Genomic DNA, 15329 nt, shown 5'->3' on the forward strand with positions numbered 1-15329 from the left:
CAGTGACAGTACAAGGCTCTGAATTAAGAACCAGTACCAGCCAAAAAGGATTTTTTTTTTTTTTTTGGGCCAGTCCTGGGCCTTGGACTCAGGGCCTGAGCACTGTCCCTGGCTTCCTTTTGCTCAAGGCTAGCACTCTGCCACTTGAGCCACAGCGCCACTTCTGGCCGTTTTCTGTATATGTGGTGCTGGGGAATCGAACCCAGGGCCTCATGTATGTATACGAGGCAAGCTCTCTTGCCACTAGGCCATATCCCCAGCCCCAAAAAGGATTTCTTAAAATGTTAAAATAGACACCAAACTTTTCCAGAAAGTCTTGAATCCATTAATGCTGACCCTGAAGTCACAGCACAGATCACACATAGATGTACAGGCACTTCTAGGAGGAAGTATTCCAAATTTTTTTAAGCATTTTTGAATGCTCTCCCTGAAAATGTGTGCATTTTTCCCCCAGAGGAAGAGGCATAGGATTGGTTCTCTTTACACATACATGGAGTGTAAACTAGTGCTGTGTGATAATGTATGCCACCTCCTAGAACCGTGAGTCTTAGCCTGGCTGAGCACGGATCGCCTAGAGTACTTTCAGCTTGGAGCCACTTCAGACCAACTGGATGAGAAGTTTCTGCAGCAGTTAAGATTAGATTTACTGCACTAGAGAAATGAATCTAATGTTGAATTTTTCAAAGCTGATGAAATTAACTTTATAAATAGTTTATGTACCCTTTTACCAAGTAATTCCTGATCTAGGAGTCTATTTTAAGAATATATTGAGTAATTTGAACAAAGATTTATGGAGAAAAATACACAATAGCATTATACATGATGGAAGGAAAATTGGAATGACCTAAATATCTAACAATAGATGAGTAGCTAAATTAATTGTGACATATCCATAATGTTGCATATATTCACCCATTAAAATGGAGTTTTTAAAAGGTAATTAATAATGGAGAAAATGCCCATAATGTAATTGTAGATGATAAATAGGAAGACTTTTAATACAAAATTCTAAGTCTGTACAAAGGACAAAAGTGAACTCCACTATGTGACGTTTTGAAAATAGTCACATTTATGGAGGTCAAGTAGGGGTTACTAGCAGCTGAGGGGAGCGGAAAGAGGAATTGTTTAATAGCTACAGAGTCTCTGGGAAGGTAACAAAGTCTGAAGATGGAGGGTGGTAATGGTCTCACGACATTGTGAACATGCTTAAACATGGTTAAAATGATCAATTTTGTGCTGTGTTATATTTTATCCCCTCCTCCCCCAAATAGAAAAGGGCTCCACCTATTGTAGAATAGGTGAGAGAACATGGGATGAACTCCAACACTGAGCTCTTGATAAAAGGCCCCCTTGTCTTTAAGTAGTTGTACAAAGGAGTTGCATCCCACCTTGTCTCTTCAAAGAGTTCAGCTGCACTTTGGGAAAGAAAAGAAAGGTCAGGCATCTGGGGATGGGGAGATTATCAACATGTAAATATATGTGTATATGGGATATCATAATTCTTTAAGATGTATTTTATATAAAAGGACATATTAAATATATTTTATACTATATATTATACACAAGCAGAGAGAAAAAATCCAAATGATGACAGTGATCACTTCTGATTTGGTTTTCTATTTTTTTAAGACAGTTTTCCATAGTGAATATATTAAGGTATAAAGCAATAATTTTTAGAAAAATGATTTTAACTGGAGGAATGGCTCAATGGTAGAGTGCCTGCTTAGCAAGTGCAAGGCCCCAAGTTCAAATCTCAGTACTGCCAAAAAATAATAGGAAGAAAAGAATGTCCTTTTATTTTTGCTAATCTGCATATAAAGGATATTTAGGGTTTATATTTAACAACAGTCTTAATTGGTATGTCTGTCAGAGTAGCCCCGGGAAAGACCATTCCAAAGAGCCTGCCATTACTCAGGAGGCTTGCTGACTCACCTTTCTGGTCTGGGATAGCTTCTGGGGAAATCCTCAGTATTTCTTTGCTGTGGGGGAAATACATGAAATTTGGTGATGGCTACAAGTCATCTAAGTCCAAACCTTGTAAATGGGTCCCTCAAACTTTGTGAAGGGAGCCTATTGAAAAGCAACAGTAATATGCTCAGGGGATGATTTTGCTCCTGGACCCTTTGAGAAAGGATTTGGTTGTGTGGAAGCCTCCAGTTTGCTATTTCACCGTTAGGTGAAAGGTTGTTTGGTTTTTTTCCCCCCTTTTAAAAATTCTTTTTCTTTGAGATCAGCACTCTACAATCACCCAACCACCATAAATTTGTGAATTAGGAGCAGTCATCTGAAACTGACCCTGATATAGGTTCAGTGTGGATTTAGTGGAAAGTTATTGAGGAACTCACAGAATCTCCAGCAATGTGGAAGAGCAAAGGTCAGGAAACAGAAAAAGAAAGGCAGCTCAGCCAGGTCTATGGGTAGTACCAGACCCCGGTCCCAGGGCAGGAAGGATAGGGCTATTGCCCTCCTCCTCCCCTCCCGCCTCCATCATGTGGTCACACTAGTCCTGGACTGTGCCACCGACATATGAGTGCTGCTGTCTCTGAGAGCATTCTATCCTTTGTTTCTCTGTGTCTCTGATCATAGGCTGTAAATCTCTGGGCAGGTGCAGATCAACCTGCCAAGGTTCCGTTGATGTATTTAATGCCAAGGAAGCTGGAGAGGAGTGGATCTGGCATAGCTCAGCATTTATCATGGCAGGGAAGCTCTGCCTCCCATTGAGAGTCTGAGGGGAGAAGGGGCTTCAGATGCTGGGCAGTCAGATTCATGACAGGTAGCCACTATGATTATTCCATGGCTGTCAGTCAGTCTGGTTCATCCCTGCCAGAGTCCAGTAATGAGCAGGTGATTATCTCCCAAAGTGCTAGCAGCTGTTGGCATCATTTTTGTTCTAGGTCACTTAAGCATTTCCCCAAAGGGGACTGTTAGAGGCTCCAAAATCTATGCTGTTAACTATTGGGACTTCATGTGCCATGTCTTCATCAGGTGCCGTTGGGCTGATAGTGGTTTGTTTGTGTGTGTGAGGAATGGGAGGGGTTGGTGGCTGGGACTAAGATAGGCAACATTTAAAGACAACAGCTTCTAGGAGTCCCTTCAGCAGGCCTAGCAACATGATGCCTTCAGCATTCAAATAATGAGCCTGGCAGTTGAGCTTTTCTCTTCAGTTAGTGTACACCCTACCTTTGGTGAGAATGTGATGTGTCATAGTCCTCTCCCATGGGTTGATGAGGCAGCCCATGTCTTCTCAGGAAATGATCCAAAAGTCCACTCTTGCCCGGGATTATTACTTCTGTCTTTAATGTTATTAAATACAAAGGTGCAATGTCTACACGCCTCTATACTTAGATAAAATAATACATATTGTAACAAATGCCAAGATAGGGAAACAAGAGATCTGTTTTTTAATTTTTTGATGATTCTGCCTTTATGTGTGGTGTATTTGTGTGTATATCCTTGGGAGGGTGGGGAGAGAGCACAGAACTCAAGGGATAAAGGATGAAAAGTGCATCAGTGGAGGTCACTGGACATAGATGAAAGTGACTAATACAATCCGTAGGTAGAGACAGAGGAGGGACTGGGAGAGAATGAGGGAACAGAAGACACTGTATGAAAGGAAATGCACTCATTACCTCTGTACATCATCTTTTTAACAAGAGTAAATAATAACTTTAAAAAGTCTATAGATATACTGAAGTCAGAGTTTAAACTAGCTTGTATATAATATACTCCTGTTTGTTAAAAAGAATACTGGTCACAAGACATCTAATAAAACAGCTGACTAGAAAATACACAACAAAAAAAAAGAATAAAATGTCCTAAATTGAAAAAATTATTAAAGCATCTAGCATATTAGCTATAGGGTTAATGGCCAGCTCCAGTCACTAGTGTCCCTGTGAACAGGGCTCTGGTGGATTTTAGGCAAGTTCGCACATTCTTAGAGGCAGTGCAGCAGCTGGCAGGCAGCTTTGTATGTCAGGTGACAGCGACTGTTCCCGAGGTCTGGGGAGCAACTGTAAAAAAAGCATTAGTCAAGGTTTTGGTGCAGGTAATTTTCCAACTAAGATGTTACTTGTTCCAATAACACACCAGAAACTATTAGGATTTCATGTTCTTTAATCACTCTTAAATTACAGAATTCATAGAAAGAACCACTTGAGGCACGAAGAGCTTTGAGTAGGCCTGGAGCCTTTAGATGAGCCCATTGTGGCTACTTGGTGAAGCTGTTTTGGGTGCTTGTTCCTTATGTCCAGCTCAGGAAGATGGGAGACAGCTGCGGACCTTTGATGGAGAAGGCAATCTCTTCAAGCTGTTTCTTTCTGCAAACACAGTCCCCTTGTTTGCGGGCCTTCTTATGTTTTCTAACTTTTTTTGAGAACTTTTTATTTTGGAATCCTTTTTTCCCCCAAATGAGATACTACTCAGAAAGCCAATCTATACATTAAATCAAAGTTTTTCTCTAGCTGAAGATCATCCTGGGTTCTATAGCTGCTGATCACAGGTCTCCCCGTGTGGATGAGATGACCTCCGGCTTCCCTGACATTGACTGCTGGCCATTCTTGTCTCATAGTGCCTGACCACACACATAGTAGGTGGTCAGAAAGTTGGCACTGAATTAGTAAAGTTGGAGACACCCAGAGACCACTGTTTGGAAAGAATGAGAGACGCCTGAGTACCAAACCTTTCTACTTCTTTTCATCAGTTCCCACACTCCTAGTTGCCTTTCTGTTTGCCTTTCTAGTTGCCTTTCTCTTTGCCTCATACAGTTATGGAATATTTCTGGCAAATGCAAGATGTGAGACAGCTGATGAATTGACACTTTCTAGAGGAAACAAGATGTTACAGAAATAGACTGTTTTGTGTCTTAGTAGGAGTTGCATTAAATCTATCTGGATAGTACCTTGGGAGTAAATAATGAATCATACATACTAAATAATGCCATATGCAAATAAGAGTATATGCACATTTAGCTAAATAGCCTGGCAAAGGGTGTGAGGGTTGTCCAGCAAGCTAAGACTAATGATTCCAGGTGGACTGGGATAAATCACAGAACAATTTGTCTTGTTATATTTCAGCTGATTTTTTTTCTTCTGTTACTGTGAATAAAGAAAGAATTCTGAAAGCAAAAGGAAAAACAAGAAATTTGAGAAAGCAAACAGAAATGTCTCCTCTAGAGGTTGATATAAAAGACAATGAATTTTATATTCATAACTGGTAGAAATGCTAGTAGGATCTAAACCCTAATGAGTTGAGGTCAGTGACTTCTCATGCCTACTTAAGATTTGTTGTGAGCAAAGAGTCAGCAATACATAAAAAAAAAAAATCGAACTGAGTGACTGAACAAGAATTCTTTGTAAGTTGGTAAATAAAGCTGTATTTTGATGAGAACTTGCTCAAGGGTAATTTATACTTGTCTCAGCTCTATTTCTGTGGCTGTTGCTTCACCTTAGTGATAAAGGTACCTAAATTGCAGAACAAGATGTATTTGATATTGCATTTAAAAGGTTAATAAATTTCCACTGAAGGTTAAGTCTGTAAAATGTAAGGATCCAGATTATAAAGCGATATCCAATTTCTGCACTTAGAGGTTGTTTGGGGAAAGTGAGTAAATGAGGAGTACACCCCCGTTTTCTCTAATTCTCTAAGGGCCTTGGCTTGCCTTCCTTGGGATTCAAGAGTAAATATCACTTCTCATTCTGTTCAAGGAACAGTAATACAGAAAGACAAAAGAGCCAAGATTTAGGAGTTAAATCTCTCTCTCTCTCTCTCTCTCTCTCTCTCTCTCTCTCTCTCTCTCTCTCTCTCTCTCTCTCTCTCTCTCTCCCCTCCCTCGCCCTCCCTCCCTCCCTCCTCTCTTGTTTTTGGCCAGTCCTAGGGCTTGAACTCAGGGCCTGAGCACTGTTCCTGGTTTCATTTTTGCTCAAGGCTAGCACTCTGCCACTTGAGCCGCAGCGCCACTTCAGGCTTTTTCTGTTTATGTGGTGCTGAGGAATTGAACCCAGGGCTTCATGCATGTAAGGCAAGCACTCTACCGCTGAGCCACTTTCCCAGCCCCAAAAGTATATCACCTTTACTATCTGCTTTACTAATAATAAAAGCAGATATTGGGTGGAATAGGCTTATCTTTCTGTGGGCCAACAGGTCCTGAACTTTAGGGTTAGGCTTACCTAGTGACACAGGAAAAGTGTAGACTCCTAAAGAGCAGGGCACAGTGCATGCTCTCTGTCTGCAGAATGGCTCCAAAGAGAAATATCTCTAAGCCAGAGATATCTGCATACATTTTTAGGTTAAAAAAAAAAGATACTTACTGTATGTGTTAAGTAAATTAGGTCCACACAGTTTATACTATTGAGTAAGCTGGCTGGCTGACTTACAATGTCACTGTTTTCCCTGATACTATCCTGCAGAATCCCTGGGAGTTTGCTGATTCCCAAGGGTGACACATAATTTGGGAAATAACAGTGTCTTTCAAAATAAGTCCGTATGGATCCTCTTGATAGAGGCTATGAGGTAGCAAAGCTTGTGGAGCTCTTCCTCCAGGTATAAGAAGAAAGCTTTAGCAGAGGGAGGAAGTGAGGTCCTCTCACCTGCCACATTTGCTGAAGCATCTAGCTTTTCCCACAGGGTAATCCCAGAGCTGAAGTGACTTCCTGTCCTAGCAAAACGGACACATGCATCCAGCATGTACTCAGAAGCTGTGCCATCAACATTCTTAGTGCTGTAGAACTCTTTGGAAAGGAAATGGAAAGTGAGGTGATAACCCCCAGGGCATATCCAGAGTGTGTTTCTCCAGCAAGCACTTTCAATTCCACATGTCCTGAGGGCAAATACTGTGAAGGCTGAAAATAAACTTGTTTTCATTTGACTAACTTAGACACAGACTGTCAGTTTTCTAGAACCTTTGAACACATAGCTCCAAAGGGAAGCATAGTCTACAGTTAGAAAAATGAACAGCTGGGCCTTTCATGTCATAGTCCTAACCCAACAATAAAGTGGCCACTACTTTCTAAGGCAGAATTTCTGTTAATAATAAAAAGAAATTCATGGTGGTTTTCTGGTCATAAACAACTAAATATTTCCTGTATGTGCTTCTCATCTAAATGACAACATGCCCAGACTGCATTGATAGCTTGATTGGTCAAGTGTGCATTTCAGTCGGATAAGCCTCCTCAGTAAAAAAGCTAGTATTAGAAAATCATGAATTGCTAAGTGTGCAAAAAAAATCAAAAGTAGTGAAGTATTTAATTCCTTTATATTAATATTTTATTGCCATACTCAACACATTCAGACATAAGAGTACACAAACTGAATATTTTGTTGTTTTATCCATACCTCCTCTCCCTCAAAAGCTCCTTCTAGAATGAACTCCTAGGGTAGTTTGCTCTGAATTTTATTAGGAAGCTGCAACATGGACCAGGAGACCTGTTATAAGAAAACTTTGATTCTAAACCACCATGGTGAAGCAGAGTTGTGTATGTGCAAGTGTGTGGAGATAAGAATATCTCAGATTTGTCCACCCAGGCCGTCTTCACACTTTGATTCTCAGATTGCAGACTGCATCTCATCTGCTTTCACTTGTCATTCTCAGGCATTCCCGCTTGCCTTCCTACTTCCTTGGCAAGTTTTGCCACTTCTGGGCTCAGATTGCATCTCCTTTACCTTTGTAACCTCAGCTCTTATGCTCATATCCAGCTTCATTGCTCTGGAGATCCTGATAGCTTAAAGAAGGCTCCTTGAAAGCTCAAGTTTCCTTGTCAGTAAAATGGAGATAATTAATAATCTACTTCAGAGAGTGTTTATAAAGATCAAATTAGATTTATGTTAAAGCATTCTGTTAACTGAAAAATGCTATTAAATGCCTGGTGTTATAAATCATTACCTGGTCTCTTCCTCTAGTGAAACTGTTTCTATGCATATTTTAGTTAGCCCCTGAACAATTCTTTGTCAAATAGCAAATGTAAATGCTGCTAATTTTTTTTCCTGTTTGGATTATGGTGGCTCCTTTGCAACTTTATGATGTAGGCTGAATCTTTAAGTACTCCTTTGGCTCATATCTCTTCCTCTGAACACCCATGCAAGATCATAATCCATAAAACGCAGAGGCAATAACTCCCTTTAATTGTCAGGAGTTCACCATTCGCTAAGTTCTAAATGCAGTCACTTAAGCACTTGCCTTGAAAAGCCTGTTTCTGTTTATTCCTCAGAGCCGGGACTGTGTGAAGCTGGGCCCTCCTGGTGAGGGAGAAGTTGTCCAAGTCAAGTGGCCCGATGGCAAACTCTACGGAGCAAAATACCTTGGATCAAATGTTGCCTATATGTACCAGGTGGGTGCTGCTGTCTCTGTGATACTTGCCAAGATAGATAGAAAATGATGGTAGAGACAGTGTAGGAATGTTCATCTGAAACTCCTCTTTTCTTCTGGGAAGGCCACAGAGATTCCAGGTCTGGTAACTCAGGTTGAAGCTCTGAAGTTTGCTCTTGAAGTTGGTCATGAAAAACATTTGGTGAATGGTTGACTAGTAATATGTTTAAGTCACTAGATAATAAACTGTTTTGTTATGTTTTCATTATAGGAAAAGAGACTAATTGGCAGGCTCATCTTACCATACAGCTAAGATAGTGAAGGCCATTCATCAGCTAGCAGCATCTGAATTGATAGTTTCTGCCTGGGAGACATATCCCTCTGGTCATCTCTGCTAAACTTAAGTCAGCAGTGCTCATTGGCCCATTTATGGCCAATTCCTATCCTAAGGATCTGGTCCTTAAAGCAGGGCTAATTTAAGGAGAAGTCCAGCTATCAAGTGGATTCTGTTCAGTTGGGAAATCTAGTCTTTAGAGAGTTTGCAGTAAAAAATGAAAATATTTAATTCCTACCAGAAATAAAATTAAGCTAAGTTTTTTTTTAAAAAAAGGAAACAATAAGGATGGCATGTGTGCTTTTGTACTCCTTCAGAAGGCTTTACAAGGGTAACACACTCATTAGATCTCAACTATTGTAGCATTTTCAGTAATACATCAGCATCCCAGACTAAGGTAAAGTTAAAAAAATAACAGGAAGATTGGAGTAAAAGGAGAAAAGGCAAGGCGCTTCAGGCTTGTTAAGTAAAACCAGCTTGAAAATGATAAGTGTGCCATTTTCAGCAGAGTAAATGTTCAGGCACTGATAAGGGCTAGAGCTTAATGGAACAGTACATTATAGGACACTGCGTTAGGAACTGGAGGAATATAGTGTAATTAAAAGTGTTTGAAGAAGTTTTGAGAAACTTAGAGCATTTTTCATCGACTAGAAAAGTCTCCGGAAGGATTGTGTATGTGTAGGGTCGAGTATATATGTTTAAGGTTTTTCCCCATTTGCATGTGGTGTTTATGAGAGTCTAATCGCAGATTTGGAGTATTTTTATATAATAGGGTAAGTGCTAGGTAGAGCTTTTTGCAAGAAGATTGGCTAGAATTAGAAAAAACCCTAAGACGGGCTATGGATAATACTGGCGATCCTCTGTCAAAGAAGTATAACTACATCATTCAAAAGAAAATAATTATACCTTAAACTTATGAGTAAGGAAAATAACAATTTGGGGTGACTCCCGGATCCTCACTGCTAATGTGAGATTAATTTTTGAGCAGGTAAAGGTTGCCCCCAAGGTGATCCGCCTACTTTGCAGGATGCCTGGGTGCTGCGATCTGCCTGTCCCCCATTTAAAAAATAATAATTGCATTTAGTTAAAATTAAACAGGTAAGTGTAGAAATGAAGCTTCTTATATGGAGCAAAGCTGTTTGCCATGAGAAAAGTAGCACAGGATGAAGACATGTTGAAATTCAGCCAATTAGTAATCAGTGTGTTAACTGCAATTGAATTTATGTTGGCCTATCAACATAAAACTAAGGGCATATTTATAGACTCAGTGAAAGAGTGATATAAAAATTGTCTCTCAAGCACAACTAGTTTGAAATTCCTAATTAAGTCAAGTGTCCTCTTGAGATCATTTTTGGTGTTTTGTGACTATTCAACTTCACCTTTGAATAAGCAAAAACATTTATAAGAATAAGTATGAATGAGATGCAATGTTCAATATTGTAAGTGTGTATACTTAATTTTTTACCCTCATGATAATCCTACAAAATAGGTTTTATATTGACTTCTGTTTTGCAAACTGGGGAACAGAGGACTCAGTAAACAAATTTTCAGTAACTTTTCATGAAAAGAATAAATTTTTGATGATTTGATCAAGAGTGCACAGCTATGTCCTTACTGGAGAGAACAGCTGTCTCTGCTCTGCTGGCTTTATCCTGGGTTTTAATACTGAGTCTCATACCTTGAGTAAACTAGGATGGTGGGACAGTCTGTTCCTAGTCCTCCATACTGTTTTAGTTTTATAATTGCCTTTTTCTCTTGTAATTTTCAAGTGGTCTAAATGAAAGTAGACACAGGTGGATCTAGTTATGCTATCAAAAAATATAAAGATGATGACACATTGGCCTAATTAAATATTAAAGAAACCACTGTGCTAAAAGAAAGAAAAGGAAGAAAAATTTTCTTATCCTTAGCCTTCCAAAAAGTAAAGGCAAAAGTAGTTTTGTGCTGGAAATCTAATTCCACCCTAATGTTTAGCTTCCTCTTATTAGTGATATGTTGATGATAAGTTTAATTTAAAAAAAAAAAAAGAAAGAAAGAAAGGCCAGGAACTGATGGTTTACTGATGATCTTAGTTACTCAGGAGGCTGAAATCTGAGTATCAAGTTTCAAAGCCAGCCTGGGTAGGAAAGTCTGTGAGACTCTTGTCTCCAGTAAACCACCGAAAAAAGCAGAAATGGAGCTATTGCTCAAGTGATAGTCTTAATCTTGGCGAGGGAGATGGGGAACAGGAGAGCGGTAAGGTAAGGTGGCAAGAAGGAAGGAAAGGGGGAGAGGGAATTTCATTTCCTGTTTTTTTCAAATCCCAACAAAATTTTGCCTATTAACACAATTAGATACCTCACCTTTTGGACAAGAATTGCCAGAGCATTCCCATCTGTTGAAAGTGTAACATCTGAATGGTTTAGAATGACTAAATGGGTGTTCTGCCAAGTCAACACATCTTGTTTTTTCCTGTAGAGCACACTTTGGAGTAGATTGCTTGTTGCAATCTAATCCTTTGGTTAGGATGATAAAGAGTTTTAAACACTTTTCTTTGATATGATAGTGTTTATTCACACATTGATGAGGTTTACATGCTATCAAATTGAGAAACTGGGATTTTCTTGCTTCCTTTGAATTTGACAAAGATAGTTTTGAAAGTGAAAATGTTAAAGCTGTGTGGGAACTTGAGAAGCTGTTTCATCTGGGAAGATTCTCACACTAGAGCAAGTTGTCATCTTTCCTCTCACAGAGGAGCTGAGGGGAAGAGGAGCTCTTCTCCTGTATAGTGTCAGAGCTTCTTAAAGAGACATACATGGAGCTAAGAGATCCAGTGTTGTTTTAGTGATCAAGTTGCCACTGTCTCATGATCTGAGAAATCATTTGGTCAGTCCTTACTTCTTTTTTTTTTTTTTTTTTTTTTGCTTTGAGAGTACTGTTCACATATTTCATATCCCAAGCCTCTCCTATTCAAGAAGTTAAGCTGTTTTCAAATCTGTTTTCTTGGCTGGATATGGTGTACATATAATCACAGCTATGTGTCTATAATCCCAGCTGTATGTAAAGTATGAGTAGGAATATCACTGTCTGGAACCATCTGGAGCCAAAGAGAGACTCTTTCATTTCAGAGAAGACTACAAACAAGAGATTAAGATGTGACGTGGCTCAAGTCTTTGAGCACCTGCCTAGAAGGGACCAGACATCTAGGTACCAGTGGTGTGTGCCTATAATACTAGCTATTCAGAAGGCTGAGATGTTAAGATCAAGTTTCAAGGCTAGCTAAGGCAGGCTAATGCCAGAGATTCTTACCTCTAATTAACCAGAAAATGCTGTGAAAGCAGAGGTGTGTAGCTCAAGTGGTAGTAGTATCCAGTCATGAGTTGGAAGAGCTAATAAGAAAGGGCATGAAGCCTTGAGTTTAAACCCCAGGATGAAAAAGTAAACCCTACTTTGTTTTAAGATTTATGAGGAAAATAGCTTTTTAACTTTCCTGGGCTTTGGCTCCTTCTGTGTTTTACTTGAGTCCTTGTGTTTGATTTGAATCCTTTATTAATCTTTTTCCCCCTTTCATATTGATTGGAAGTCTTAAAAGTAGTCGGTACTTGTCTGTTTTCAAGGTATATCATAATGTCTTTTGTTTCTATCAGGTTGAATTTGAAGATGGATCCCAGATAGCAATGAAGAGAGAGGACATCTATACCTTAGACGAAGAACTACCCAAGAGGGTGAAGGCTCGTTATGTAAGTACTGGCAGATGCCACTTGGGGTCCTACCAGTGGAGTCCTTGTCCTTTCTTGTTTCCTAAGTTGAGCAGGAAATGTTTTGGGGCTTTGAGTTAATTTAGTAGAAGAAAGGCAATGATGTAGCATTTTGCTTATTTATTGAGACCTACTGAATACGAACTTCAAATTTGGTCAAAAATACAGAAGCCAGTTGTACATGGCTTCATTTCCTTCTTATGAAGTGAAATGACATTCTTTGCATTAGCACTTATTGATGAACAAAAGTAGTCATTGAATACATCCTCTGTGCAAAGCATCAGGAGGCATTTGCTTTGCTGTTAGCAGAAGCAGCGTGGAGAGGAAGTTTTCAGTAGTAAGAGGCAGGCAGTCAGCACACGTTTCTGACATCTAGTACCAACCAGCTCCCAGTTTCTTACTGAAAAGGATAAAGCCTGAATACTAGTTGTGGGAATACTAAAGGCCTTTTTAGTTGCAATCCCTAGTACATGCCACTAAAAGATAAACATGGATAAGTAATCTAAACAAATTGTTAAAAACCATCATTCATGATCATTTAGGTTTCATATTATTGTGTCATAAAATATTTAGTGGACCCTGAAATGAAGTCAGTTTTGCCCACTTAGCATTATGTCTACTGCCTCTGTGAGATGATAAATCCAAAACAAAGAAATTTGAATGAATGAGACTTTTCTGACTAAAAAATGAATTTATTTATTGAATAAGTGGAATGAGATTTTCCTGGCTAAATTATTTGCTAAATAAATGACACTCAGTTTCCGGCACATGCTTATGATAGTCTTTCCCATGATGACAAAGTTACTATAAATTATTTGGTTTTTTTGGGAGGAACCAATGGTTTCCTTAAATGTGAATCATCATGTATTCAGCTCCTTTTCCTGTCAGTTGGGATCCTGACTGTGGGAACCTGCATCGGGTGTAAACTAACATTGCTCCCTCAGCTGCATCCTCAGGAGAAAGATCCTTCAAAGTGAATAGTTACAAGGAAACCTGATGGTCTCAGTACTGCTACCACCCAGTGAGAAGGGTGGGACCCACAGGGGTTGTACATACTTATGAACAGGGTAAAGTTCACCAGCAGATAATAGCCACAAGGAGAGGGAAGATTAAATGTGCCTACTGCAAAGACACCAGCTAATTCTTTACAAAGTCCTAAATATCTTATGCAACTACTGGGATCTTGAAATCTCAGAAAAACTTTCAGGATGATGGAGATGACTTTTTCTCACTTGGTTTCCAGCTCCCATTAGCTCTCTGCTCTTTCTTCCCCTCCTTTCTTAGTTTCCAGAGAGTTAGGGAATGGAGTATATAGCCTTCTGGAAGTCTCTTATGTTTTGGTTTTCCATTCAACATATGACTGAGCACCCTACCAACTGAGTCTTGTAAATTTCACATAATCTCATTTACTGGCTTTAGAAGAAAACCTCTACTTTCTACCCTGGTCACAATCTCATTGTTCTGCAGCAGATTTGGCTTCAATATCAAGATGTCTTTGTAGGCAGTTTTATCTGGACACAGCTCCTGAATTCCTTCAGCAAGCACAATGCTCAATTTTTCTTGTAATTAAAAAAAATTATAGAACAGTTTAAATTTTTTTTAAAAAAAGCAATGGAAAATATCTAAATCCCATACCTACACTGAATGCAACACATTCTATCAAACACAACTGAGCCTAGCAGGGGTATCTTCAGGAGCAAGGGTGCCAGCTCCCTGTGTTCACCTCTGTTAGTGGATCAAAGGCTGGTGCGTTCTGCTATGGCTAACCTGCCTTTGCTCAGGTGGGTGATTAACCCTCTGGCCCTGGGGTCGTCTGTCCATGACTGATGTTTTTTTTCCAGCTGATGAAACAAATCTAATTGGAAAACTCATTGATGGAAGGTGTTTTATGGTTAGAGCAGTCTTTTTCTTTTTTTCAGTGTATAGGTTAGCAGCCTTCATCAGAAGGCCTTCATGTTTTAATAACTTGGGCTCACCCAGATTCACACCAGAGGAGGGAGAAATGTTTCAAAAAGAGTCAGCAGTCCACCTCATGATTGTGCTGGGTTCTTTTTCCACTTACTTCAGAAAAGGCCCCATTACCTTTTATTGTCTCATAGAATTACCATGGCAACGGTGCATAATTAACTGGAGCTCCTGGTAAATTGGCTTTATTATTGTGTTTGAAAGGCTGACTTTTGCTGTTCTGGCAACACTTGCATAGATTTTTTTTTCTCTCTTGTGATAACTTTAGCACTTAGAAAAGTGAAAGATTACTCAGAAATGCTTTGCCAAAAGTGAATGAAGCAAAATGCTTTCTTCGAATAACAGAGAGCACCCAACCATCCCCAGTCTCAAGGTTATTTCCCTAGTGGAAGTAGGTAGGGCCTAGGGAATCTGTGGGGGACGTCCACCTCCCTGGATAACGTCAGTACCAACGCCTTCTGCGGAGTAACACTGGCTGCTTTTAGTCCACAGCCTCTAACATGCGGTTTGAAGACACGTTTTATGGAGCAGACATAATCCAAGGGGAGAGGAAGAGGCAAAGAGTGCTGAGCTCCAGGTTCAAGAACGAATATGTGGACGACCCTGTGTATCGCACTTTCTTGAAGAGCTCTTTCCAGAAAAAGTGTCAGAAGAGGCAATAGTCTACCCATGCTGCTGCAAGCCAGGGGCAGCTTGGGCTGGAAAAGGAAAGATGAAGAGATATCTTTGGGGCCGAGCCCTGTGTTCTGCTGGGGTAGGGGCTGGGTGCATCTTTTGACAGTGGTAAAGGAAGTTTCCAGATTTTGATGACCAAGCAAACAAAACTCATGTTTTCACCTGGCTTCAGCAATCTGAAGTCATCTCTCCAACGTACTTTCACTTGGAGCAATTTTCCTCTGTGATTCCAAAGAATTTTTCTTAACTGAAAAGAGATCGTAGTGAATGCCCCACTAGGAGAAGCCACTGCCAGAGATGAGGTGAGTCCCTACCTTGT

General features: G+C 39.8%; 1 protein-coding gene, 1 long non-coding RNA gene and 1 other non-coding gene across 5 annotated transcripts in view; 2 read left to right on the top strand and 1 right to left on the bottom strand.

The window, feature by feature from the left end:
* The window catches only part of Kdm4c (lysine demethylase 4C), a 314587-nt gene extending 299464 nt beyond the window's left edge, over window positions 1-15123 (top strand). For all 3 annotated transcript variants that reach the window (XM_048347291.1, XM_048347179.1, XM_048347255.1), the window contains 3 exons: window positions 8202-8321; window positions 12260-12352; window positions 14821-15123. In XM_048347291.1, the coding sequence (XP_048203248.1) occupies window positions 8202-8321; window positions 12260-12352; window positions 14821-14997 (390 nt within the window). In that variant the 3' untranslated portion in view covers window positions 14998-15123. The remainder of the gene's footprint in view (window positions 1-8201; window positions 8322-12259; window positions 12353-14820) is intronic.
* On the bottom strand, window positions 70-14917 carry LOC125352394. The gene is made up of 3 exons (XR_007211168.1): window positions 14777-14917; window positions 6030-6031; window positions 70-81 (listed from the first exon to the last, which is right to left on the bottom strand). It is a non-coding gene; the product is annotated as an uncharacterized LOC125352394 (long non-coding RNA).
* On the top strand, window positions 9536-9685 carry LOC125341919. Its single transcript, XR_007209108.1, has one exon. It is a non-coding gene; the product is annotated as a U12 minor spliceosomal RNA (small nuclear RNA).
* Window positions 15124-15329: the final 206 nt, after the last annotated feature.

Source organism: Perognathus longimembris, chromosome 1 (assembly GCF_023159225.1).
Source record: "Perognathus longimembris pacificus isolate PPM17 chromosome 1, ASM2315922v1, whole genome shotgun sequence".
Lineage (NCBI taxonomy): Eukaryota > Metazoa > Chordata > Mammalia > Rodentia > Heteromyidae > Perognathus > Perognathus longimembris.